This window comes from Sceloporus occidentalis, unplaced genomic scaffold, assembly GCF_023333645.1.
Source record: "Sceloporus occidentalis isolate IW3139 unplaced genomic scaffold, rSceOcc1.0.p SCAF_2, whole genome shotgun sequence".
NCBI lineage: Eukaryota > Metazoa > Chordata > Lepidosauria > Squamata > Phrynosomatidae > Sceloporus > Sceloporus occidentalis.
Genome location: NW_028316982.1, coordinates 161,114,474 through 161,142,000, shown reverse-complemented (window position 1 = coordinate 161,142,000; position 27,527 = coordinate 161,114,474). Strand labels below are relative to the sequence as shown.

At 38.3% G+C, this 27,527-nt stretch overlaps 1 protein-coding gene across 1 annotated transcript; it reads right to left on the bottom strand.

Moving 5' to 3' along the window:
• Nucleotides 1-2,652: 2,652 nt before the first annotated feature.
• LOC149319198 (uncharacterized) lies at nt 2,653-6,768 on the bottom strand. Its single transcript, XM_089507990.1, has 2 exons — nt 5,571-6,768; nt 2,653-2,832 (listed from the first exon to the last, which is right to left on the bottom strand). Exons 1-2 carry the CDS (start codon nt 6,106-6,108, stop codon nt 2,765-2,767), a joined length of 606 nt encoding a protein of 201 aa, XP_089364116.1. The 5' UTR covers nt 6,109-6,768; the 3' UTR covers nt 2,653-2,764.
• Between the last annotated feature and the right edge of the window lie 20,759 nt (nt 6,769-27,527).

Below are 27,527 nucleotides of genomic sequence, written 5' to 3'. Positions count from 1 at the left end.
ATTGAAGTGTAAAATAATGCAGAAAAGGAAGAAATACATAGCGAGACTTAACAGGCAGAGAAATACAGTGGACCCTTGTTATCTGCTGGGGTTTGGTTCCAGGAACCCCTGTGAATAACAAAATCCTTGTATGCTAAAGTCCCATTAAATACAGTGGCATAGCAAAATGGTGTCCCTTATATAAAATGGGAAATTCAAGGTTTGATACTTGAAATTTATCCTTTTTAAAAAATATTTTCAAGCCATGGATGCTTGAATCCATGTATAAAATATCCATGGATAATGAGGGCCAACTGTATATTTAATATGTGAAGAATGGAAGTACATTAGATATCCATGCAGAACCCAATGTTGAAAGGGGAAGAAAGTTAATTTGCTATGTTTTTTGTGTCTGTATCTATTTAGGTAAGTGTATTGGTATAGGTCATGTACGTTAAATGGTCAATTGCAGTCTAATTGCTTTTAAGCTTTAAAAATATGTATTTTTATGTTTATATTTGACATAAAATTAAGTTTTAAAAAAGAGCATGCTATTGACTTTTCTGAATCAAGACCATAGTTGTTGTTATGTGCCTTCAAGTCAACTCTGACTTATGGTAACGCCATCACAGGGCTATCTTGGCAAGATGTATTTAGAAGAGATTTGCCATTGCCTTCCTGTAAGTATGAGAGAGCATTACTTGCCCAAAGTTACCATGGGTTTCCATGAGCATTTGTATCCTATTCTCTCAAAATTCTAATCTAGCACTCCAACCACTACACCATGCTGGTTCAAGTACATAGGCAGACATGCAATCCAACACTTCCTTAAGTGCAATTGAATACCTCCATTTAAAAACTGGTATGTATGGAAGAACAGTGAACTGTAAGAATTCCACTGCACCTCTGGTGAATTTTTTAGAATGACAGTTGACATATGACGTTATGCACAACAAAGTAATGCAGGTGTCCTTTTAAATTAAAAAAAGAAGAAGAAATGAGTGTACGAATAAGCATGTTTGCTATCCAAGATGACTTTAGGGATTAGAAAAGAAAGACCATCTCCCTGATGACAGACAAGTGGGAAGAACTAGATTATTTACATGTATAAATTAATATTGGTGCATGAAAAGGAGCACTGAAAAAAATGTTGGAAAAGTCCTAAGAGGGCATTTTTGTGGTATTTGAAAAATATCTCAAAGTTTGAAGAGAAGTGAGAAGACATACTAAAAGACAGTGTGTCAATCACACCTCAAGCAATATCTTGTCGCTATTCTCCATGGTATTTATTCTGCTGCAAAATGTACGCAGGTGGAATGGAGGCCGTGATATCTACTCATACAATATTGCATGAGAGGCCAGTTCATCATAGTACAAGATTGTCTACAACTGTCCAAACTATTCTCATGGCACCATACTTGTAAGATAAACTCATTCATTCAAAACATTAACACCTGTTATTTCAGAATGCACTCTTTTAATGCAAAAATAGGGAATATATGTTCCTCCAGAAGTTTGTGGTATGCAGCTCCCATCAGCCTCCACCACTGACACTGCTAGCAAGGGTGGATGGCTTATAGATAAACAATATCAGAAGGATCACATGTCCTTCAGTACCCATCCCTGGTTTAGTTACTGGTTTATCTCCTGCATGTTAAGAAAAGCAAGATCAACTTGACAACCCAAGGATAGGGTAGCGATAGTTGAATTAGGACTTAACCAAAACTATTTGCCATTTCTTCTGTAGCACCAAAAATATTTTCCTTTCTCAGCTATTTTTGACATTGCTTGAGAAAGTCATATTTTTCCAGCTAAATTGCTCTCACTTACCCTTATTTATCTTCCATGACATCAACATGTAGCTAAATCTGATTAACTGTATCAATCTGAATTTGATTTAGTTTACTGCCATCCAGTGACTCATTATTTCACTTATAATCTCGTAACAGAATCCCATTCATTAGGAGGTACTCACTAGGTCAGATACGCCTTGTAAGAGAGGCTTGCAAGTGAGGTTTAAAATAATGGAAAGGGACTTTCTGGCCATGTTCAGATTAAGAGGGAAAACAAGCGATCAGTAGGTCTGCTCCATGGAGAAGATGCATAAATGCTAATGTGGGATGCAACCACCCAAGAATGCTAATACATTTCTAAGCTCCATCAACAGATGCATATTATTCATATCTAGGGAAGTAATAGTACCACTCTGTTCTGTTTTAATCAGATTGTATCTTGAGTTTTGGGTCTTTATCTGGGCCTTACAGTTTAAGAAGAGTATCAACAAGATGGAACATATCATGAGGTGGTTGATCAAGACTGCAATCTCTGGATCAATCATGGCTCTAAATTACTTGAAATGACATACCAAATATTCTACCAAGATTCAGAGATTCCAAACTTCCTGGTGGAAATAGATGTTGAATGGGAGAATGAGCTACTCATCATCATCATCATCATCATCATCATCATCATCATCATCATCATCATCATCATCATCATCTTTATTATTAATGCTTAAGCCAAAGGCCATTCGCATGATAAAATATAAAATATAAAATATAAAACCAGTAACAGCAATTTAGAATTATAAAATATCTCCTCAAATAACATCCAGATTTAATACATAATACATAATATACTTCCAATCAATTAAATAGAACAACATTAAAAGAAGTGGGAAAAAAAAAAACCACTTCAAAGTTTGGGTAAAATCATCCACCTAACAGTCATTAAAAGCATTGAAAAAAGAAGAAAAGAAAAAAGAAAAAGAAAAAAGCTTCAAAGTTTAGATAAGATCATCCCCCTGGCAATCAACTGCGATGTCTGCTATTACCCTTGCCCGAATTTTAATTGCTGCTGAAGCAAACAGTGAAACCTTATAAGTTACCTTAGAATTGATATCAGACAAGAGATAATAAATTTTTTCGGAAATGGTATTAGACTGTAAATTGGACAGAATAGATCCCATAAATTTAGTTCTTGGACCAGTATATAGTGAGCAAGAAAACAAATAATGAGGTAAATCCTCAATTTCTGAGGCTCCACAAATACATAAATGGGAATCCTTAGGTGTATGTGAATATCTACCATCAATCATAGCTGAGGGCATTGTTTGGAAGAGGAGAGCTGTAAAAGCCTGTCTAAGCTTTAAAAATGTAAGATTCCCTAAATAAACAGCCATCTGATGGTCCAATTTATATAATCTAAACCATTTAGAAAATTTCGAGTTATTAATAGTCAGTCTATCCAGATGCACATCTTGGTTAAAAATATATTCACAGAGTTTCTCTCTTGAATTCCAACTGGAAGGATTTTCAATTAGAGCAGGATATGTTTCAAGCAGCCTCTGGTATCTTGAGCTCCAAACTTTGCAGCTTGGTAAATAATGAAAGCACAACTTAGGAAAGACCTTAACCGTAGAATCTTTTACAGATCTCCAATAATTAAATAAAGTAAAATGAATACGAGCTCTAATAGAAGGAAGGCCAACCTCAGCCCGAACCAAGGCTGCAGGCGTGCCAGGTGGGAGTAGGAGCAACTTCCTAAGAAACATATTCTGGATGGCCTCCAGTTTGGCCAGTTGGGAATCATCCCACCCCCACACGGCAGCGCCATAAAGAATGTGGGTTATAACTTTACTCTGGAATATTTTAACAGCAGGCGCAACTAAGTGGCCCCCTGCCTGATTATAGAATCTAAGGATTGCTCCAATTAATCTCACAGCTACTGCTCTACTAGCTACTATATGGGGCTTCCAAGAAAGATTTTCTGTGAAGTAAATGCCGAGATACTTAAATTCTCTGCATTGTTCAATCTGATGACCATTAATAGAACAACGAAAATCAGCGTGTCTTTTCCCAAAAACCATTACCTTTGTTTTATTATAGTTAATAACAAGCTTTTCCTTGGAACAAAATGCCTCTAACTTGGAAAGTAACCTTCTCAGACCTATACGTGTAAGTGAGATTAAAACCATGTCATCGGCATATAACAAAATAGAGATCTTTTTAGATCCAAGTGTAGGCGGGAAGAATTCTGGGCCAGAAAGTACTGGGATAATATTATTCAAAAATAAATTAAAAAGTGTTGGTGCCAAAAGGCATCCTTGTTTAACTCCTTTATTTGTGGGAATGGGATCAGTTAGTGAGCCAGAAGTACCAACTCTAATCCTTGCTGTTGTATTGGTATAAAGTTCCTTAATCAGAAACAATAAGCGATTGTCTATATTGGTATTGGCCAATTTAAGCCATAACAAGTTTCTGTCAATTGAGTCAAAGGCTGCTGCTAGATCAATGAAGGCAACAAATAGATGTTTTGTAGGGCCTTCGATTCCTTTCTGGGCTAACTAATAAAGAGTCAAACAGTGGTCAATAGTACTCTGGCCTTCCCTGAATCCAGCTTGTTCAGGATAAATAATCTGGTTATTAAATTCCCAATCCTCCAACCTGTTTAATAAATATCTACTGTATAACTTAGAATCCACGTCCAGCAGGCTTATGGGCCGATAGTTATTAGGATCTTGCCTATCTCCCTTCTTATATATGGGGACGACTACACTCTGTTTCCAGCCTACTGGAGTTATCCCAGTATTATTAATTTGGGTAAATACCTTAGCTAATATTGGAGCCCACCATTCAGAAAAATTTTTGTATATTTCTGGGGGCATCATATTTTCTCCTGGGGCTTTATTCAATGCCAGAGCTGCAATCAGCTTTTTTATCTCAGATTCTGAAACTGGGGGCCATTGAGGCAGATAGGTATTTTTTAAAACAGAAGGAGAGTGATGCTCTGCATTTGTAGCTCCATAGAGCTATACCATTGTTGTGATGTAATATGACCCACAATAACCGGTCTAATCCTATTCATGCTAGAGGCAGTAATATCCCAAAACTGTTTCTCACTTTTTTCTGTAACCGCTTGTGCTAGTTGTTTCCATTGCGTTCTAATATATTCATCTTTTTTGTGTTTTAAAAGTGCCTTATAGGCTGACCGCATAGAGGCTAAGATTTCAGGAGAGATATTGTCATTGTTTCTAAGTGCCTGCCGAGAGCACTTCATCAGTGCTTTCCGAGCACTTTGACATTCAAAATCAAACCATCTGTTAGTTGCTACCGTGTTGGGATTAAATTGTTTGTTACTCACCAACTTGGGCCTAAGCATTTGAATGATAGTTTGGAAAGTATGTAGAATATCTGAAGTGGAATTTAAAATAGCTGATTGTAGGGACTTAAAAGTAATACTCTCCAGCATCTGATGGACTGAGCTACCCAGATTAATTGACCACCGTATTCTCTGTTCCCCGATATGAATTCCATTTAAATTTAAGTTTAAATTTAAATTTTGGGGAGTACCAGGGAGATGAAATGACCCAGTATTAAATAATAATGACAAAGGGAAATGATCACTTTCAACACGACTAATAACTTCAAATCTACAAATATCAGGAACCAGATTTGCAGATACTATTATATAATCTATTGTACTTGTTCCCCTGTTGGTAACATACGTATATGGACCCGATGTCAGATCATAATGGGTTCCATTAAGGCACAGCAAGCCATGCAAAGAAAGAATTTCTATAAGTTTAGAGCCCGCTTTGTTGGTAATTATATCCTTTGAGACCCTAGGAACTGGTGCAGTATAAGCAATTGATCCTTGGTTAGTACTCTCCACCTGCCTTGAGTCATTTCCGATTCTAGCATTAAAATCTCCACAAAGTAAAAGCCTTGTAGAGGGATATTGGCTCTCTAAGGAAAATATGGTTTCAGATAAACTATCCCAAATATTATTAGGACCTACGTTCTTTGCTAAGTTAGGGGGGAAGTAAACATTTATACAAATTAAGAAACCAAAATCCATGCTCTTGATACCTAGCACTTGTATACAATGTGGAAAAGCACTAGTTATTGGTTGAATCTCTGCCTGCAAATCAACCGATATAAATATTGTAAGACCACCACTACCACGGCCTCTTGTACAACTTTTAGCTGCGGGAACAGAAAATGCTTGAAATCCATAAAGAGATGGCAAATTAGTTTCAAGGGCCCATGTCTCTTGTAAACATAGAATTTTAAAAGTTTGGAGGTAATTTGCAAAGTCTGCATCATGGAACTTATTTCCCCAGCCCATGATATTCCAACTTAATAAGCTTAGTTGTCAGGCTGATGTAAAGTCCATGTCATCATCAATGTTCAAGAGTTCTGTTTGAACTGGACCCTTTTGTTTGTTAGATGCTTCATGCGGGGAGGGTACAGTATTAACTCTCTTAGGTTCCAAAGGTTGTACTGGAATTATAGTTGTAAGGTCCTTTTTATTCATTGATAAGAGAGCATCAATAGAACTCATATCTAAAGCCCTCTCCACATCGTGGGCCTCAGCGGTAGTTATTGAGTTCCACAGTGGTATGGCCAAATCCTTTGTAGTAAGCAGCATATTTTTAAGGTCGTCCACTCTGGATGTGATGTCATGTTGTTCTATATTAATTATTAAATCACTTAAATCTGTGGCCAGTTTCTCTGTGGGTTGCCTCTCTGCCGTACTGTTGGAGGTTTTAACTGAATTGGGCTTCGGTGTGGTCTTACTCAGGGTCCCTTTAGGGATTCCTTTAGGAATTGTCAGGTGGGCATTACTTTGAACTGCAGGCCCCCCACTATCATGCTTATTAGGGAACAGAGGAGATATAATTTGATCCCGAAAAACCTGTGCTGGAATTATTTGGAATTTGAATAAAAAAGGTTTCATTTTCAACAACATGAGAGGAATTGTAGATTGTTCAAAAGTTAACAAGATTCGTTTATAAGTTGATGTATTAGGAAGCCATTCCACATCAAGGATATCAATGTCGTAGAAGGGCACCTGTAGGAGTTGGCTCAGCGAGGATCTAATTATTCTCTTGGATCTCCATCTGCCGTTGTTTATACTGTTGTAGGCAATTTGCAAGAATGAGCTACTCAGAATGTGGTAGATGCAACTTTCCTGGAGGTTTCTGAACAAATTCTGGATGGATTTCAGTGATGTCTCAGTGGTGCTTTAGTTGCTGATTCCTTGACTGGCAGAGGGGTTGGACTAGATTTACAATAGTTCTGTCATATTGTACCTTTAGCTCGCTTCAGGTGTTCAGTAGCTAGCTTAAACAGACAAAGAAGGGAGCACTTTAGGCCTGCTTTGTTGTTGTTGTTAACCACACTCGATTTAGCGATCTAGACTCATGGCGGCTCTGTGGATGAGACATCTCCAAGTCCCCCTATCTTCCACTACTCTACCTGCTACCTTCACATATATTTCTTTTGTCATCTTCGCATGGGTTAGTTGTTGAAAATACAAGTCATTTATGTCCATGAACACTCCATGCAATCTGCAAAACTGGGAAATCAACACATTAAATCATGTGGAGAGCCCCCATAGATAGAGATCAAGGACAATTTTTGAAATATTTGTTCCCCATGTGAACAAAGTGATGAAAGGAGTGGCACAAGGTAGAATAGAGTGAAAGTACTGCACTCTGTTCTTCTCTAGGTGATGTATTTAGCCAACTCCTGGATGGGGCTTTAATCTTGGGGCCAAAGGACTGAACAATCCTTTCTACTTTCTCAGAGAGTTTAAACAAATTCAAAGTCCTGTTTGTGTAAGTCCAAAAGGATAGAAGAAGGGATGGAGTGACATTGCCACCCTTCCCAGGATATTTTTTTTGAATAAAACAATTTCTCTCAAACTGAAAGTAGTTGCAGGGTTGTGTGGAAGCATGTTTGGGGACCAAGAGGACTGTAGATTTATAGCTAGTCCTGTAGCTTTAGTTGGTCCATCCTTGCTCCCTGTTCTTGATATCAGAAAGGAACTGATATCAAGGTATGGGACCTTCTGCCTTGAGTAGTGAGATACCTTTCACTGCTTCTGGGTAGAATCTTGATGTTTAGCCTCGGTCACTGAACAAATTAAACAATCAGTTAAAAAGTCCAGTTTCATTCCATTCCATTATGATGAAGAAATGAAAGCAAGACTTTTTGATATTCCATGGCTCCCACTGATTTCTACAAGACAAAATAGACCATATGGCTTTGGGATGAGCTCAGGAATAAACTGAATTGCATACAAAAAGGCTGGGATAGGAATTCGTTAAAATCCAGGGAAAGAGGTTGGTTCATTATTTTCCTCTCCTGTTGCCGTCCCCAACACTTGCAGGCCATTTTGTTCCTAATGGAATCTCTGTTTTTAGGAGAGGATTTTGCTGAGTTTGTAAGAAGGAACGGGGAGTAGAAAAACCTTATTTTGAGAAGAAAATTCTGTTTTTACATGAGGGAAAGTTGGGTTTCAAGTCTCTTTGATCTGTCATGGAGTTGAAAGGTGCTAAAAGTGACAGTTATCTCAAATGGTGCAAGCACCAGAAGAGATAAATTGTAAGGTTACCAGCAGATTATGATTAAATGCTTTTTTGACAATTATTCTGAGCATGAAAGGAGTGTCCCCCTCTCATTGCACTTGTGGGCAACTAGGTAAGTGAAGCCGATACAGCATTTTATGTTCGATGGTGCAACATTCACTGATGAAGATCTCATGGGGGTGCAATATATATCCTTCCCACACCATGTAGGGTTCTTGTTATAGCAACCTGCTTATTCCAAAGGTGCCTGAGTTAGGATTCCCTTATTTCAGTTCCACATGTTTAGGTAAACTTATCTACATATCATGGATATTTGTGTAATATGCAAACCAAATATACTATGAAATTTTTCATAGCATGAAAATTAAGCACGTCAATTGTTGCATTATTTTTTTCCAATGTGATGTGAAATGTGTTACAGAACCATCCTCCAAGAGAACCTGGAATATTTTTTTTAAAAAATGTACAGTAGTTCCTTGCTGTCTGCAGAGGATGCATTCCAGACACCCCCCCCCCCCGAGAGATAGTAAAAAAAAGCAGGACCTCAATTTATTTCATTTATTTCATTTTAAAAGCCAGGGCTTGCTGTCTGCAGAAGCCCTAATCCATGGATAGCAAGTCCGCAGTTGGCACGGGCACATTGTATTATGGCACAATGACACATTATCCTAGTTTGTTTGGATACTTTAGTTGAATCACCTCCCTCTATTTCTATGGCTTGATCTTCTATATGTCCTATTTGCAGACAAAATTGTAAAAATGAACTATGAAGGTCCATGAGGTAGCTTGCCCAGAAACTAGAGGCGGGAGGGGGGAATCTCTTAGTACTGTAATGCTAACTTGAATCCCTGATTAAAGATAATAATGATAGTAGATACTTCTACTTAGAAGGCCCCAGAAAACAGAAAGTGTGTGTGTCTGTGTGGGGAAAGTAACTGCTGTTGTTTCTACCAAACTTTCTACTGAATAAAAGAGCCAGATATGTATAGAGGGGCTGTGTCCAGGGCTAAGATGATTCCTTCCCTAGCTATATTAATATTACACTGAGAAGAACACAAACAGTAACATGACTAAAATAAGCCATGTCTAGCCTTCCTCAGGGAGATCCCTAAATGCCACTCTGCTTGCATGTTCTGCTAGTCCCAAGTCTTGTCCAAGCCTTGTTGTATTCTTCAGTATAAACATGTTTCCATGTTCTGTTAACTTTGGATGCAATAAACCAAACATTTGGAGGTTAAAATGTGTTTTGATAGAAATAACAGCTGGTTTTTATTTGCTTGGCTTGGGATGCTTTGCTAGAGACCTATAATCCTGTTGCATTTCACTTTGCTCAGTAATATTATTCTATCAGGAGGATTCCACAGTCTTCTACAATTGATTGCTTAACTTGGGGAAGGATACAGAAGTGTTGGAGGCCAGCTGGAAAGAAATTCATGATGCAACCAAAGTTAAGTACTTAAGAGAGAGAGAGAGAGAGAGCATGTACAAGACTATTTATGAAGAGCTATAAGAGATCTGTAATTACTAGATGGCCACATCCATGGAGAAAACAGAACACAGTACTGACTGTTGGATCAAAAGTAGTGTAGCAGATTTTGGATTGGACCCAAATGGCTTCCAACTTCCTTCTAACTTATTGATTCTTTCAGTGCAAGATTTGGAGTTTGTTAAAGAAAGGGTTAGTGAAACCACTAGAATTTCAGCTGGATGTAATCATGATGGCTCTGGCAGGGTGGTCAATTCCACTGTTTTCAGTTAAAGGGGGATATCTCAGAGGAATGCTGGGAACTGCAATTCAACAATATATAGAGGGCTGCAAAATTTCCTTCCTTGGTTGGAAGACAGATATAAAGACAGATATAATGTGCCAGTCTGACTTCAGAAACATTCTTGCAACCTGTAGTTGTTGTCACTGCCATAGAAGTTTGCACAAAAAAGTTTGGTTCAATCTAATTCATTCAGTCAGGAGTTAAATCCATTGAACTCAATTTACTTCTGGGTGGTATTTTGCTTGATTCCTGGATTCAGGAAAGGAAAAGGCACTAGGGATCACATCATAAATATATGTTGGCTAATGGAGCACACCAGGAATTCCAAAAGAAAATGTAAATATACTTTATTGACTACAGCAAATATTTTGACTGCATAGATCACAAAAAGCTATGGCTTAGGAGTTTATCACACATCACTTTTTGCCCGATCCAGGCATGAGCTGGGATTGGGCTGGAACGGATGAGAACGGGTGTTATCACACAGGAAAAAGCCACTGATGCCACCAGGTGTCTCCAAGCCATCCCCCAGCCATGTTTTGCCCACCGATTTTTCAGGACGGAAGCTTTCCGTCCTTCAAAATGGGTGGCCAAAGTGGTGATGGGGAATGTTTGGTGGACTCCTGGCAGCATCAGTGGCTTTTTCCTGTGCAATAACACCTGTTCTCACCTGTTCCAGCCTGATCGTGGCCCAAGCCCAGATTGGGCAAGAAGTGACACATGATAATCTCCTTACACTCAGAGGAATGAGAGTGCCACAACATCTGATTGTCCTGATGTGTAACCTGTACTCAGGACAAGAGGCTTCCACCAGAACATAATATGGAAAAACAGAATGGTTCCCAGTAGGCAAAGCAGTCAGGCAAGACTGCATACTATCATCCTGTTTATTCAGCCTATATGAGGAAATTTAATATGCAGAGAGGGCTTGGACTCAGAGGCAGGAGGAGTAAAGATAGAAAGAAGGAACATTAACAACCTAAGATATGCAGATGACACATTATTACTGGCAGAAACAAAGACCTGGAGCAATTACAGAAACAGGTCAAAGAGGAAAGTGCCTCCTTGGTTGGAGTAATGCTAAATCCTCCAAGAAAGTGGATTAATGCTGAACGTTAAAAAAATCAACACAGAAGTATTATAAGAATTCACCCTAAACAACAACAACAACAACAATAGAAATAGTCAAAGAGTTCCCATATCTTGTTTCAGTTTAGTGTGTGATGGCAATGACCTTACATGAACAGAAGCCCCTTGTTTATGATTCCAGCACAATAAATAAATATTTGAAGGCTTCAAGACCAAGGGGAACCACGATAATGATCTCATGGGTCTTGCATCAAAACCATGGTACCTTGCCATGGGGAAGGAACTTATCTAGCACCTGACTGGTTCAGTACCTGTCAAAAAAGCTTATGGCTTGATATGATGTGCAGCACCACATCAAAAATCAAAATGAGGCTAGTTTGAGTAAAGCAAGCAAAAATCTGATCATGCAATCTCTGACATAGAGCAGCAGATCCTTGGGCTGAGCATGAAGCCTTGACTAAGCTTGACTTGGAAATTCATATTGTTGTTATTGTTGTTTTAAATTTATTGATTTACTTTACTTATACGCCATCTTTCTCTCAGACTGGGATCCAAGGCAGCTTCCACAACACATTAAAAATGTCAACATTTTTTTAAAAAAAATTATATAAAAAACCCCTAACATTCAAACACTATAAAACATTATAAAATGATTTTAAAACATACAAAAGTTAAAAACAAGATAAAACATACTTCTACATTAAAAACCTCCCCTGCTTAAGCATTAAAAAGGATGCTTAACAATTGCAAACCCCCTAGAGAGCATAGAAAAACTTCTAAAATTATTTAAAAAATTTGGGAAAGTGGCGGGATACAAAATTAATGTCGAAAAAACAAATATTTTAACAATGAATATGGACAAGGAGGAAAACAAGAAATTGCAAGAAAAGTCTGGTTTTCAATTGGTTAAAAAAATCAAATATTTAGGGGTGATATTAACAACAAAAAATATAGAACTATTCTATAACAATTACGAGAAAAGTTGGAAAGATATCAAAAGAGATCTAGAAAAATGGTCTAAATTAAATATATCTTGGATGGGGAAAATGGCAATAATTAAGATGACAATACTACCAAAATTTCTTTTTCTTTTTCAGAATCTCCCAATAATTAATAACGATTTACCGTTCAAAAGATGGGAAAAGGAAATTTCTAAATTTATTTGGAATAACAAAAAAGCAAGAATTAAATTGAAAATTTTACAAGATTCCACTGAAAGAGGAGGCCTAGCAGTACCAAATTTAAAATGGTATTACCATGCATGTGTATTAGATTGGGTAATTGATTGGATTAAATTGCAAAAGAAAAGAACAATAAATTTAGAAAAATGTGATCTAAAATACGGGATACATGGATATATATTCTACGGAAAAATAAAAGTAGACGGTAATTTTAATAACCATTTGATAAGAAAAAACCTACTAAAGATTTGGAATAAATATGGACAAAAATGGTGTACGCAAATACCGCTATATACCTCCCCAAATGAGGCTTTATATAAAAGGGAGGTACTGAAAAAGAACCATTGGGTAACATACAAGGACCTAACCAGACTACAAGAAGGGAAAAGATCCTTGAAAACACAGAATGAATTGAACAAGGAAGGCTTTTCTTGCAATTGGTTCACATATAGACAGATAAGGGAAAGATTCCGGACAGATAATAAAGAAAAAGGAATAGGACCGGTAGAAGGAGAACTAGAAAAGATACTGAAGGATCCGAGAAAACAAATTTCAAAATTATATAGTCTAATTAGGAAGTCCGAATTAGAACAAGAAATAGTCAAGGAATATATGATTAAATGGGCAAAGGATTTGGAAGAACAAATACAATTAGATCAGTGGGAGAAATTATGGCAAAAGAGAATTAAGTATACACCAAGCGTTATGATAAAGGAAAATACATATAAAGTGATGTATAGATGGTATTTAACCCCCTATAAGATGGCGAAAATGTTTAAGAATAGAGGTAATAAATGTTGGAAATGTAAAAGTAAAGTGGGGACGTACCTACACTGTTGGTGGCGCTGTAAAAAATCGGAGACATACTGGAAAGAAATACATAATGAAATAAGGAAGATAACTAATATTAGAGAGAAAGCCAGACCCAGATTGTATCTTCTAAACATGACGGACAACTTAAATTTAAACAAAAGTCAAGATAAACTACTCTTTTTTTTTTTAGTAACAGCAGCAAGAATAATTTTTGCAAAATATTGGAAGGGAGAAAAGATGCCGAAGTTGGATGAATGGAGACTTAAAGTTATGGAGTTTTGTGAAATGGAAAAGTTGACTACAATAGTAGGCAAAAATACCCTGAATAGTTTCTACGAAATATGGAATCCTTGGAAGGAATATATACAGAAACAAAATCAGAACACAATGAAGCTATGTTTTGAGATATAATAATAAATAGTGGTAATAAAATGGGGTAAGACCATCAGAGGTCGATAGGAGTATAGATGAAGAAATGTAGATATCCCATACACTGATATCCGGGTGGAATTGATTTGATGAAGAATAGGAAGAATTATAAGAAAGAGTTAGTGGGCTAAGTATTAGGAACAATTGAGGTTTTGGTAGTTCTGCTAGGAAGTGTCAAATAAAGTAAGAACAAGTATATAATTTTTACACGAGGTAATCATAGAGCAAATAAGAAGATATGATATAGGAATATCGGTTTAAGATGATATTTTGTAATTTTGTTCTATTTTTCTTTTTGTATATTTTGTGTGTATATATATATATATATATATATATATATAAAAGGATGCTTAAATAAAAATGGTTTTTTTTTTGTCAGCTGAATGGCAACACTTTGGGAGGGGGGACTCACTTGGTCCATCTCTTGCTCTCCTGGCACACTGCAGAATTAATGCAGTGTGACAATGTTTTAACTGCCATGGCTATGGAATCATGGGATTTGTAGTTTTTGTGGCACCAGAGCACTCTGACAGAGAAAGCTAAATACTGTATCTCACAAAACTACAAATGCCAGCATTCCATAGCATTGAGCCTTGGCAAAGCAGTATCAAATTGTATTAATTCTGCAGTGTAAATGCATCCTTCTTGTTCAGGAAGCCAGCTCATCTTGCTAGTCATATTTTTGCGTCCATTCCTTAGCCTGACTAGGATTCAGGAGTATCATGTAGCACCATTCCAAACCATTGAGGGTACTCAAAAGAGCTTCTCCCATGTGTTTGCAAGTGAACATTGAAGCAAGCTCATTATGGTCACATTTTTAATATTAAAAAAAAAAATCATTCTGCTTTTCTGACCTCTGAGGTTTTCCATAATATAACAGTAAAAGCATAACAGTCACTATTGAAAAGATAAAGTATTGTTCAAAAACAATTAAGAACAGCCGAATCTTATCTAATAGCAAGATGAAACACATTAATTACTTGATGTCTGAAATTTGCTGGGATACTCTTACAGGATGCGCCTTGGAATGAAGTCAAGAAAAAGATGCAGTAAGATTTGGAGAATTCTGCTTACTTTGAGCTGAAAGTGAAGCCTAATCCCAACCACACAATTCAATCTGTTCACCTTGATCTGGCCACCAGATGCTAATAATGTTGGCGATGAAAAGAGACGGAGAGAAATTTCCTCACAGAACTTTCCCTTGCTTTAAAGCCCATGGATCAGACAGACATTTTACTGACTGAAATACATTGGTTTTAAATTTTAAAAATATAGAGTACTTTCTCTCAAAGCCTCCCAAATGCTCACATGTGTTTCCTTTAGCTCATCTCAAATGCAAGCCTCTGGATCTGTTCTAAATACAGTAAAGATCTGGAGGTCCAGATGCTAATTACAATTCCAAAAGGCATTCATTACAGATTTTGGAGTTGCTTTTACACATTTCTTGAGAGACTTGTGTTTGCTAGGATGATGGCATACAGCTGACAAATAATTGATTTGCTGCCATAGCTACTGATCTAAAGTTTCCCTTATGAATATTTTAAAAATGGCTACCAAACATCTCCACTACAACAAAACAATGTAGTAACGTAGCAGCAGTGAAACATTCATTTGTTCAGATCAGTAGTAAACCTGTAAGTGGCAGGATCACACCTCAGGGAAAGCCTGTGTTGAGAGATAAGTCTTAAGGGATACACCTGCAACTTAGCACTTTATATACTTGTCTGATGTCAACTGGCAGAGAATGTCAGAGACTGGGTGCTGTAACTCTGAATGCTTTATTGCTTGTATTCACAAGGAAAATGCATGGCCATGTGGAACCATCAAACATTCTTTCTTGAAATGACTGGGCAGAGACTTGCACCTAGAAACATTACTTTCATGCATTACAGTTGCCTGAATCCCACAACCAGAGTGGCCATTACTTACGTTTATTATGGATTCTGGGAGTTGTCATCCAAAAATAATGGTTAGAATGGTTAGAATTCACAATCACAGTTATGAATGTGTATCCTAGAATAATGCATTTGTAACAGTTTTGTATTCATGATCTCTATGTATTCAGTAGGAATCACAAAAGTCGCACATTCCTGATTTACTGGGCATCAGCCACAGTGAATGATTAGGGAGTCTGATCTTTTGTTAATTGGGATGCAGCAGACTATGAGGCTCAACAGACTGTCGGAATACGGTGGACCAGAGGCTCCCATTTTAACTCTGGAGGGACGCTGCAGAAGCCAAGCTGCACAGCGTTCCTCTGGAGTAAAAAGAACCTGCGAAAAGCAGGTTCTTTCTAAGCCGCCCAGCGCACCTCACAAATGTGCCATTGGCGTGCTGGTGACATAAGTGACACGCAGCGACATCTGTACACTGTGTGTTGCTTATGTCAAGATGGCAGCCCCTGTATGGATGCGAGGCCACCATGATGCCAGGTGCCCACATGTCCTAAGGTTCCCGAGCATGCAGTTGCTTCGCACTCCAGAACCCTAGAATTGGCCATAGGACAGCGCTTCCTGCCTGTCTGTCCCAGGCCTATGCTTCCACCCCTCTCCCACCAACAGTCACCAGTGTGAAAAGGAATTGCAACAGAGATTTGACTTCTGACTGTTGCACTGGAGATTGCATCTGAGAATAAGTGTAGAAACATCAGTTTGCTGCTAGGATTGTCATTTGTCCTGGAAAATCTGAAAAATCTCAGATTTCTCTTTCATCATAAAATGATGAGTTGGTTAAAATGTGGTGGTGGCAATGAAACAGGAAATTGTGCAAGAAAACTGTCACTGGTGGGGGCCTCATCCCACCCTGCAGGCTCTGGTTACTACTACACAGTCATAGCATTGCCACCTTATTCTTCCGTTTCTTCCCCTCTTCCCCCAACAGGCCCAGAAGGCAGGGAAAGGAATGAGACAAGCAGAGATAGCCTTGTGTTGTGTGGTGATTATGTCAGTGGCTTCAGCCTAGGGCTAGGCAGCATGGTGGAACTTCACTTCCAAACAGCATTGAGAGAGTAAAGAGAGTTCCATTAATCCCTGGGGCTCCTTGGAAGTCCCCTTCTTTTTACAACCACTAGAGGGATAAAAGAAGGGGGGAGAGATCACTGAGGTGGAAACATAATGGTAGAAAAAGTGCAATGATTAATGTTTTCAATTTGCTTAAGCAAAATGCAAATTAATAGTATGGATAAATATAATAATTTGTATAATATATGCCAGATATGAGGGACTAGAATATGGCAACCCTGGCTGCACCTTGATCAACAGGAGAACAGGCCACCATGTTCACAGCTGCTGAATACCCCCACAAATCAAGATTGTGGGCTGGGGCCAGGAGATGCTACTTAGTTAAGTTTACTCAACCAAGTAGCTGCTCTAGAATATCAGCCAATTTTTCCATGCTCTAGCAGAAAAATAAAAGGTGATGTGTTCTATAAACTTGTTCCCAAGTTGTTAGGGTTTCATGTGTTAACAGAGAACCCTTTGCTCAGTTACTAATCAGTAATCCATGCAGTTCTCTCAACAAAGGTGTAATACGTTGTTGAAAGGAGACCTCTGTCAACAGCCTTGCAGCTGCATTCTTCACCAGCTGCAGCTGCCTGTTTCTTACATGCATGCAAAAACAGCTGGATGGATGTTCACTAGATTTAGAAGTTATGTTTGACTTGGTCTGACTTAATATGGGATACACAGAATCCACTTTTGGGAGGTCAATGATGGTATCCCCACAATTTCCTCAAAAATGGAAAGATGGGTTTGAACCAAATTTGGAAGGTATATGGCATAATTTAAAATATAGGGTATAAGCCATATGGAAAATGCACTTTTGAGGGGAGAATCCCTAAATGAATTTCCTCCAAAAAAACTGGACAGACTTCCACTGTCTTGGTGGGTGCATTTTTGGTATTGGTTGGCATATATTACAGACTATGTGACATTTGTGAAATCTACTTTTAGAGGAAAGGTGGAACACCGTATTAATTACCTTGAAAATGGTTGGGATGATATACCAAATTTGGAGGGTGTGTTTCTGTTCAATTTGACTCAAAATATAGGCTATGGGGAATTTGTGAAACTGAACAATTTTTCTAGTGTATAAAATAAAGGTGAGTTCTGTCTATTTGTTTATTACTGTGTCATGGAAAAATAGCTGAGCAGATTTTTGCCAGATATGTTCTGAATGGTCAGTCTTACAATATAGACTATGTAGTGCGCCTGAAATTCACGTTGGGTGCAGCCTTGGGATACCACATTTTTTTTTTTATTTTCACAAAATTTGGAGAATATGTTTAGGATGGTTGTAGGCTATGCAGCATACCAAAAAGCACTTTGAGTGGGCACATCTATGGCCCGTTACAAACGGGCCTTTGCGGCGCCCCCGTCACATGCTAGGGGTTGGCCGAGGACCTAGCGTCCACACCAGCCTCACCCCTAGCACATGATGGGGGCATAATAATAGTGGCGCCCTATACACATGGGCGCTGCCATTTTTATGTGCCGGATGCATAGCGTCTGCATATCACGCCCCAGATATGACACCGCGAGTGCACGAGTAGCACCTCGCGGCATCCCATCCATGGCGCAAGAAGAAGCGCCATTTTGGTGCTTCTTCTTCGCTGTGTCTGGGAACCGCATGGTTTGGCTGCTGCGGTTCCCGGATGCAGCAACCGGCGGCAGTGGCAGAGCGCCGCTTTTCGGTGGTTTGTAACCCACCCATGCTTTTTTTTTTCATTCATAGTGTGGCACATAATTTCATTGTTATTCCAAATGGGGAAACATGAACTATCTGCCTGGAAAACTATTGTGCTTTTGGTTGATGTTAGGTAATATGACAGTAGTATCTGTTGTTAGTAATGGTGCATTTATATATGCTACTAAACAGGATAGATAACTACAGTAGGTCTTCTGGGATGCTCCAGGGCCAAACAAGATGCCTAAAATGCCAAAAACAAAAAAAAAAAGCAAAAATATAGAAGTGCTGGAAGTCTAGCTCTGGTCTCATAGTGCAGGGTCTCCGCAGCCTATTTGAAATGTGAAGTGCCACTCCTCAAAGCTTTTAGGAGTGTGACTTTGAGGGATGGAAAGATTATTTGAAAATGTTTAGAAAGTAGTTCAAAAACATCTTTCTGACATGAAGAATCCTGGAATAATGACTGTCATCATCATTTGGGGTTTATTGTGCACAAAAATCACATTTAAAAATGTTAAATTATGATTTTTATTTGTTCATTTATTTTTTTCAGAAAAGAACATTTTTGTGCAGGAAACAGTGCATTTTCTGCACAGAAAATCTCTTTTGTGTGAGAATTTGCTTATTACTGTAGGAGAAAAAAACACGTACAAATTTTGCACAGAATAAGCTCTGAACTAAGCATGTTCTTATAATAACAATTAGAATAACTGTTCTGCACACAATCTTATCTTCTGCACAGAAAATGATACTTCTTACTTAGAAATGCTGTTTTCTGTGTAAAGTAATATGTATGTGAATTTTGTGCAGAATATGTCCTGGAAATAGTCTTCAAAAATTGTGCAGGTTTCAAAGCCTTCCTCCCAGTGAGAATTGCTAAAATTACTTGTTTCTTCCTTTGAGAATGAAATTAGTATAGAATTACATCCTTACAATTGACCTTTTTTTTAGCCAGGAAAAAGGTGGCTCAGGGAGCATAGAGAGGTCAAGAAGATCAAAGGGAGGGGGAATGAAGGTGGCTGGACACTTTGACACTCATGAAAACCACAACAAAATGGGTGTAGAATATGAATATATAAACTGGCCCACTGTTTATCAGAAAGAGAAATATCCTTAATGCTATTCCCAGTTGCCAGCCACTGTCACTGTATATTGCTTCTTTGTGCTTCAGGGTGCTTCACTGTTTCTGACATAGCCTCTGCTATACATCTTCACAAAACATCGAGATTCAGTAGCTTTGGCAAAAGGCCTGAAAACTCTTCCAGAGATCAGCCAGATCTTAGTGGATTCAAAGGATCTCTAAGTGGAGCTGCAGAAGGGGGGGGATAGTATGTTGGAATAAATTTATTCCCAAAACAAGCTGTTTGTTTTGCCTTTCTTGAGTTCCAGATGTCTAAACAGAAGCAGCACCATCCCTGAGTCCTGTGTTTCATTCCCACATTCCTTTCATACTTGCTATTTCTGCCAGTCACATTAGAATTTCTTCAGTTCATATTCTGTCTTTTATTAGCTAGATTATGGAAAAAAATGTATGTGAATGTGCCCAGTTAGGTTAGAACCATATGCAGTGTGTCTGTATTGTATTTAATCAATGTTGCTTTGTTGATATGATTTTGTATATCATTTTGAATATATGAATCTATTCATATTTATATAATCTAATTAGTTTGCCAGTGTTCAGAAATGACCAGTTGTTTTACAGTACATTGGGATCTATTAATACTAAAACATGTCAAGAAGGAAGCAAAAGTCTATCAAAGTGGTATGCAAACAAGCAAGTTGTAAAATAGAGCATCTTCCTTGCCATGAAAGAAATGGGAAAAATAAGTATGGAGGAACACTAAACAGGCCACATGTTTTGTGTAGCAGACTTACTTTATTGCCTGTGTTTGTTTTGTTTTTATCTGAAGGTTTTTCTAGTTGTGAGGTCCCTTAAATACCTCCGAGGACTTGCAAAAGAAAAGAAAAGAATCCTTTATATATAAAGTGGGGCTCAAAAGGAAAGAAAAATAATTACTCAGATTTTGCTAACCTAATGAACTGATACTCTTTCCAAAAGTAAAGCAAAACTTTTAGCAACACGCAGCAAACTTCATCTCTCAAGGGATACCTGCTGTCTGTTTTCTTCTTTGCTGTGTGTTGCTAAAAGTTTTGCTTTACGTGTTGGATGAGTGTAAAAAGTTGCCATATGTAGTCTCATTTTAAAAGTCCTGGACAGACAAGAAAAGTAACTTGCCAGGATGGGGATTAAGGGAGTGCAATTTGTCAGTGAACCAGAAATCAGTGCAGGGGTTGTGGTTCAAGCTGATAAGACCTCGGAGGAAATTCCCTCCTACTGCTAGGAAAACTGGAAAGCGGAAACCTAAAGCAACACTGCTTTGGCTGATAACAGACAAATAAAATTATCTTAAACTAAGAGGACCTTCTCCCCCTTCTCCCACTTTTTGATTGACTATGAGGAAAAAATTATTGATACAAGTTCTCATTATGCTGAAAGTTAACTATATAGGAAACATTTATTCTGTGCAGGGCTAGCTATAATAATAACCTTCTTCTAAGATTACAAAATATTGCTAAACAATTGGATGCATAGTGAGAGTGATGCAACCAGCAGATAAGCTAAGTAATATTCCACTCTCTCTGATATTCATGTCCCTTTAAGACTGCACTTTACAAAAAAATAAAAATAAAAAATGTTTAGCTAAGACTAATGGCATCTTTGGCTGGAGGGAAAATTTAACAACTAAATATAGAAATGAGAAGCAAACATAGCTCTTGGATCAGGAGTTGCAAGCCAGCAAAGCCCCTGAGTAGGAGTGCACAAGACGTTTTTCAGTGTTTTTTTAAATGAAGAATTTGTCAATCTATGTGAATTTCTTCATATAAAGGACAAAAAGAATTGGAGATTGATTAGTGTGTGTGTGTGTTTTTTTAAATAAAAGTACATGGGAAAGCCCCAAACATTCTGATTTGTTCATCTGGATTCAGAATTTGAAATCTGAACTTCTCAAAATCTAGGTTTCAGTTCCTTTCTAAGTACATTAAAAGGAAGAAAGGTGGGGGAGGAAAAAGAAAGAAACGTGGCATCATTTTTAAGAGTAGCTGGCTTTAATTTAATATGAGATACATCTAGACTGTAGAAATAATGTCGTTTGACACAACTTTAATTGCCATGGCTCCATCCTACAGAATCCTGGGATTTGTAGTTTTGTGAGGCACCAGCACCCTTTGGCAAGGAAGGCTAAAGACATGGTAAAATTACAAATCCCAGGATCTCATCAGGTGGTACTGCAGCAGTTAAAGCTGTATGAAACTGGATATTTTTACAGTATAAATGCACTCTGAGCTTTTCTGGATGTAAACCCATTTCTTCAGATGGAATAACTAGCAGTTTGAGAGCCAGTGTGATGTAGCAGTTTAAGTGTTGGACTATGACTTTGGAGGTCAGGGTTTCAGTTCCCAACTCGGCCACGAAACCCACTGGATGACTTTGGGCAAGTCACATTCTCTCAGTGTGGTAGTTTTGCGTTGAGATTAGTTGGAAATGACTTGAAGGCACAACAACAACAACAACGGAGTGGTATTAATGCCTTTAGTATAAAGCATATTTAAAGTCTATTTGTGAGTACATGCTAATAATATATAGAGTTACTGCTTCTTCTTTTTTTCTAAATGCCTTCTCATCTTTAAAGCACAACACTCCTGAAGCACACTCAATTCACCAGGAGCTGTTGTATTTGCAAGGGGATGCCATGGGGAGGAGGTGGAAGTTCACTTTCCCATGCCCAGTTATTTGTATCTAAATCTGAATCCAACCCTAATTTCGTTACTGTTTATGGAAATAAGTCAGCATAATTGTACAGAAAATGTAGTCCTTTCTTATTGAAATAGTGATATCTTTGAATTTCAAAATCTTTGAAGTTTCACTGAAGCTTTTGAAACATTCTCCCTAGCAATGTGTGGTTATTTATTTGTTGCATGTTTCTAGAATGATTGTTCTGGCAATTCCAGAAGGGCAGTTATAGATACTGTGTTGATCAACTGGAGTGGGTGGGGGGTGGCACCTAGTTTAATGTGGCAAAATGACCATTTCATTTTGCTTTCTGAGGGGGGAACCTCAAATAAATGGTGCTTTTATTCCCACCCAAGTCAAGCTGTTTAGTATCCAAAGACAGCAATGTTATTTAGCCCCTTGAGGCAGAAAATCCCTATCACAGTGAGAAAAATAATAAATTAGATAGTTAACATTTGTCTGTCATTTCATGACACAGGAAATTTACTGCTTTAGGCAGCCACTTCACCCTGGCTGCATCTGCACTGCAGAAATAATGCAGTTTGACACCACTTTAACTGCCATGGCTCCATCCTGTGGAATTCTGGGACTTGCAGTTTGTCTTGACACCAGAACTCTCTCACAAAAGTACAAATGCCAGAATTCCATAGCACTGAGCAATGGCAGTTCAAGTCATGTCAAACTGCATTATTTCTGCAGTGTAGGTGCAGCCTCTGTCTAATGCTAGTGCCTGCCGAGGAACCGATGTGTTGTGTTTGTTGAATTTATACTCCACCTTTCTCCCAGAATGAGATCCAAGGTGGGTAGAATAAAGGTTATCTATACACTTGAACTGAGATATTGACATGAGTGGAACAACAAAGGATCTTGTGGTGCTTTAGATAAGGCAAAAAGAAAAGATACACATTTGGATTATGCATTCCACTTATATTTGTTAGGTTAGGAATTATGCAGTTTTTTTTTTTTAAAAAATCCGTTATCGAGATCTCACCTTATTCATTTCAGGGGAGATTTGTGAATGACCATTAAGCAGCAAACATGGTTATAGCCAGATGCTAAATACAGAGTTCAAAGTCAGAAAATCCATCAGAAAGATATGAGCAGAGACATGTTTCTTCAAATCGAGCTAAAGGATCACCAGCAGTGGCACATAAGCACTCCATGTTGGGATGCAGCCGGGGAATGTAGGTACAAAACAACACGCCTTAGTAAGGATTACGTACATATGGTATGACCTGTTGATGATGACCTGTTGAGAGTCGTATCAAGCTGCCTATCCTGCATCCATTTATTTGAGCATAAGCAAGGAATGGAAAGACTGTTTGAAAATGTTGTCAACCTTGACAAGATAGGCTGTCTTGATACATTAACACATCTTGTTTTAAAAATAGTCAGCTGCCACAAAATGTGTTGACCGTGAGCAGCAGGCCAAAGCTTTAAAAAAGTTTTATTGATTATTTTTACAGAGAACATTGTACTTTGCCTAAAACCCCAACTTCTTTGTGCAAAAGTGTTGGCTGGCATTCTGTTCAGTATTTATAATCTTATAAACTAGACACAGTAATTTTTTAAATTCACTTTTACAGTCATTGCACTAGGGGAAACGACTGACAGTGCTCCCCTAAATCCACCTTAGGAGCCAGACATCACAACCAACACAAGTGTTTCTGAGGCATTGAGAACAGGTCAGTGAGTGAAGAAGTGTCCACCCCTGTCCCAGCAGTGAGGTGCTATGTGAAAGCACAGGTGACAGGACCCCACAGGAGAGTGAATAGGACTGCAGCCTAAGGCTCCAGTTCTGTACCAAATGCTTGACTTTACCCCTGAGTAGACATAGGTCCCTGTAGCTTCTTGTTGGAAAGCATGTTGCTATCAGGAGATAGCTGGATGCATCTTCATTCATCACCCCATTTCACAGCACCTTGGAAATCCTTATGTTGATGGTATTGCTTGGCTTCTAAGGTGGGTTTTTGGAATCCATCATCATAGTGACATCTATTTATGCAGGATTTTGGCTATTGTGTTTTATGCACAATACAGTGCTTTTGCAGAAAACATTAGTTTTCACATAAAATACAGTGAGTTCCCCCCCAGAGAAAGTTCAGAAATGAAAAAAGTAAGAAAGAAAAAGACTCCAGAGTCTCAAACCATTTTTCATAAGTGAGACAATTTTAACACTGTTTATTCTTGTCTGAGATGATGAAATAAGTGAAGATTTACTTTCCTAGATTAAGACCCACTGAAGCCAGTGTTGTGTCTGATTAGGTATTTATAGGCAGATCACACTGTCCTATTGCAATTATTATTATCATTATTGAAAAAACAGTGCCAATCATTATAGTGATGAGAATTTGCAAAAAATACTGTGTTTTAATTTCCAGTTGTACTTGTGGAGATGACAGTTTGGAGCATGAGCAATAATGTTATTTCCAAGCTATCAATGGCATTTATCCTCATCCATCTGAAACCCAAATTTGCTTTCGACCCACTTTCTTGCCTAAGTAATGTGTTTTTAACCCCTTGTTGTGCTCCATGTGAGATACTCATTAGCAAATTTACTTGCTTTTCTGGGATGTCAACACTTTAACAATTTTCAGGATGGAAGCACACAGGACACCGTGTGATAAAGTCCATAGTGTTTCTGTTCCATACTGCTTAGAAGTCTTTTGTGCAGGCTTAACATGTCTTCTCAGAGGCATGTCCTGTTGAGTTCAGTGGGACTTACTCTCAGGAGAGTGAATAGGATTGTAGCCTAAGGCTTCAGTTCTGTACTAAATGCTTGACTTTACCCCTGAAGAGACATGCATAGGTTGTGCTGTTATAGCAAGGGTGGGGAACCTGTGCTCCCAGATCTTGTCGGATCATTCTGATCAGCCCCAGTCATCATTTAAAAAGCTGCAAAATAGTGGGAGTTGTAATCCAGCAACAACCCTGTATTGTATTTTGTTGTACACTGAGCCTTAAGTATCCTCTAGGGTTTGGTTTCAAGACACACTCCCTGCCCTCATCGATACCAAAATCCATAGATGCTCAAGTCCCAATAAATACAGTAGTGTCTCTCATAGAAAATAGCAATATCAAGGTTTGGTTTTGAGAATTTATATATTTTTGGAATATTTTCAAGTTGTGGATCCTTTAATCCATGGATAAAAGATCTGGAGATATGGAGAGTTGGCTGTATACCTGTTTAGCTGTCAGGGCTTTCCCACAAGGAATCATGGAAAATTTAGTTTGACAAAGGCACAGAGATGTAAGGTCTGTAATGTAGGTCTGTCAGTCTTGTTGGATTTCAACTCTAAGAAACCCCAGGTTATGGATTCTGGGCCCTATAATCCAACCACATCCATGGATCTAGATTTGGTAACCACTGTACTAGAACTGGTTTCCTACATTTGTGAAGAGTTGTAGTTTCCAGGACTCACTGTAGAGGGGAAAAATCATTACTGTTCAGTTAGTCATGTCCGTTGTGTAAAATGTGAACATGTCCAAAGTCTTCTCTAGTTTCTAGCCATGGACTTTGTATGTTGTTTATTTTTCCATAGGTGGCAAACAGCTTTTGCTAGACAATGACGATAGGTCAAACTAACCTGATGTGCACATCTGCATAATAAAAACTATGAACAATAGGCTCTTGAAGTGTTTGTGTCTGTGCTGGCATGGTTTTGTACACATAATATGAACAGTGTTTTGAAGCTGCAAGGAAAAGCCTTTGGTTTCTACTGAATGATTACCCTTGCTTTGCCATGGAAACAAGAAGACTTAATGAAAATGAACTCGGCTGATTTCCACAGTGAGCTAAAATTATTCTATAAATAGGACTTATTCTTTGCATCAGATGGCCAGCGCACACAAAAGTTGTTTGGAAAAGGTGTTCAAAGCAAAGAAAAAGAAATAAAAAAGGAAAAAGAAGCAGCAAGAAATAATAATTAAAAACAGTTTCATTTACTGGAACTATAGATTTTTTAAAAAATCTTAATCGTACCATAATGACTGTGCCAGAATTTGGAAAAGTTATTTTGGGGCATTACAACTCCCAGAGTCCCTCAGATGTCATGATTGAAGGATTCTGGGTGAGGATTCTGGCCTCCATGCTGGGAACTGTAGTCCAAAAAGGTAATTTCCAAGTTCTGGTTTCTCCCTAATTCCATATTAGCTCTTTTTCAGCTTCTTTGAGAGAAAATATGATTCTTAGGCTGAAGTTCACAAGCTGTGCCACTTATCAAGTACAGCTTTGCCAGTCAGGTCTGAGACACTGCTTCTATGTAATGTTGACATCTCAAAGCTTAGCAAGAAAACTGTCAAGTGTGCCTTTATAGTGACTGAGAGTGAATCACACAGCAGACTTGCCTGGTAAAATGTCTGCATGAAGCAAGACATTATAAAGAAACAGAAGGTTGCAACTTCTATTTTTCAAAGTGGTGTTCTGTGCCTGAGCATGACCAGAGCAGATCTCATCACAGATGCCTCTGGAATAGTTGCCTCAGCTATCAGGAGTGTGTGTGTGTAGGCATGTGTGGGGGGATAAGGGCTTTCCCCTTTTGTCAAGCCGATCTTGTGCAGAAGTAACCAGCTGCTTATCACAACACGTACCAGGTGCTCCACTGTATCCCAAATGCTTTAGCTGCCTTCTCCAGAGGAATCTGAGGTGCTGCAACAGACATTCCATTAGTATGCTGTATTTTCTCAAACAGTCATTGATGTGCTCCTGGGGCATGTTGCTTGCAACTGGATTACGGCTTTGTGCTAGTAACAGGAGATTGAGATTGTTATGTATCTGAGAAAGTATGGGTTAAGCTCCATCATGAAAGACTAGTGATTAAGATGGCAGAAGCCGTTTGGAGCAGCAGTGGAACAAAGCAGAGAGAATGCACTGAACAGACTAGGTATTCAGGAGAAAGAAAAACTAGAGCAAACCGTACCCAATGCTTTTGATTCAGCTGTAATGTAGTATTTTAAACAACTTGGGAAAAGTTACCATGACCACTATTGTAATAGAAAAGTTACCAAGAAGTAATTACTGCAAGGTCTATATTGAACATGCCGCTCACCTCTAGGCAAATGGCTTGCCCTACTCTTGCTAGTAGGTCTTTTGCATTTGTATGGGTCAAAATAACATCAATAACAGAACACTACACTTGAGACTGCAAACAGCCCTCATAGGGGAACAGCCCTCATAGGGGAAAATATAATGTGAGGCACAGGAAGATGGCAGTTGCTGCTACAATCTGAATAAAATTAATTTGGAAGATTTTCAGTATGCATCACTACTGCTAATACTCAGAGCTAAAGAGTGAAGTGCACTCCACTAACTGTTTTGTATTTTATCTAACAGGCCAAACAGACTGGCAATAACAGCTAGCTTCAGGGTGGCATGAGGGCATGGTGTATGCATGCTGAATATCCCAATGCCACTT

Excerpts from the sequence above, each read along its gene's own strand:
- LOC149319198 (XM_089507990.1), bottom strand. The coding sequence starts at position 6,108 with ATGGGCTGGGGAAATAAGTTCCATGATGCAGACTTTGCAAATTACCTC. Across the intron at positions 2,833-5,570 it reads TATAATTACCAACAAAGCGG|CAATTAAAATTCGGGCAAGG; the intron begins GCTCTAAACTTA and ends TTGCTTCAGCAG.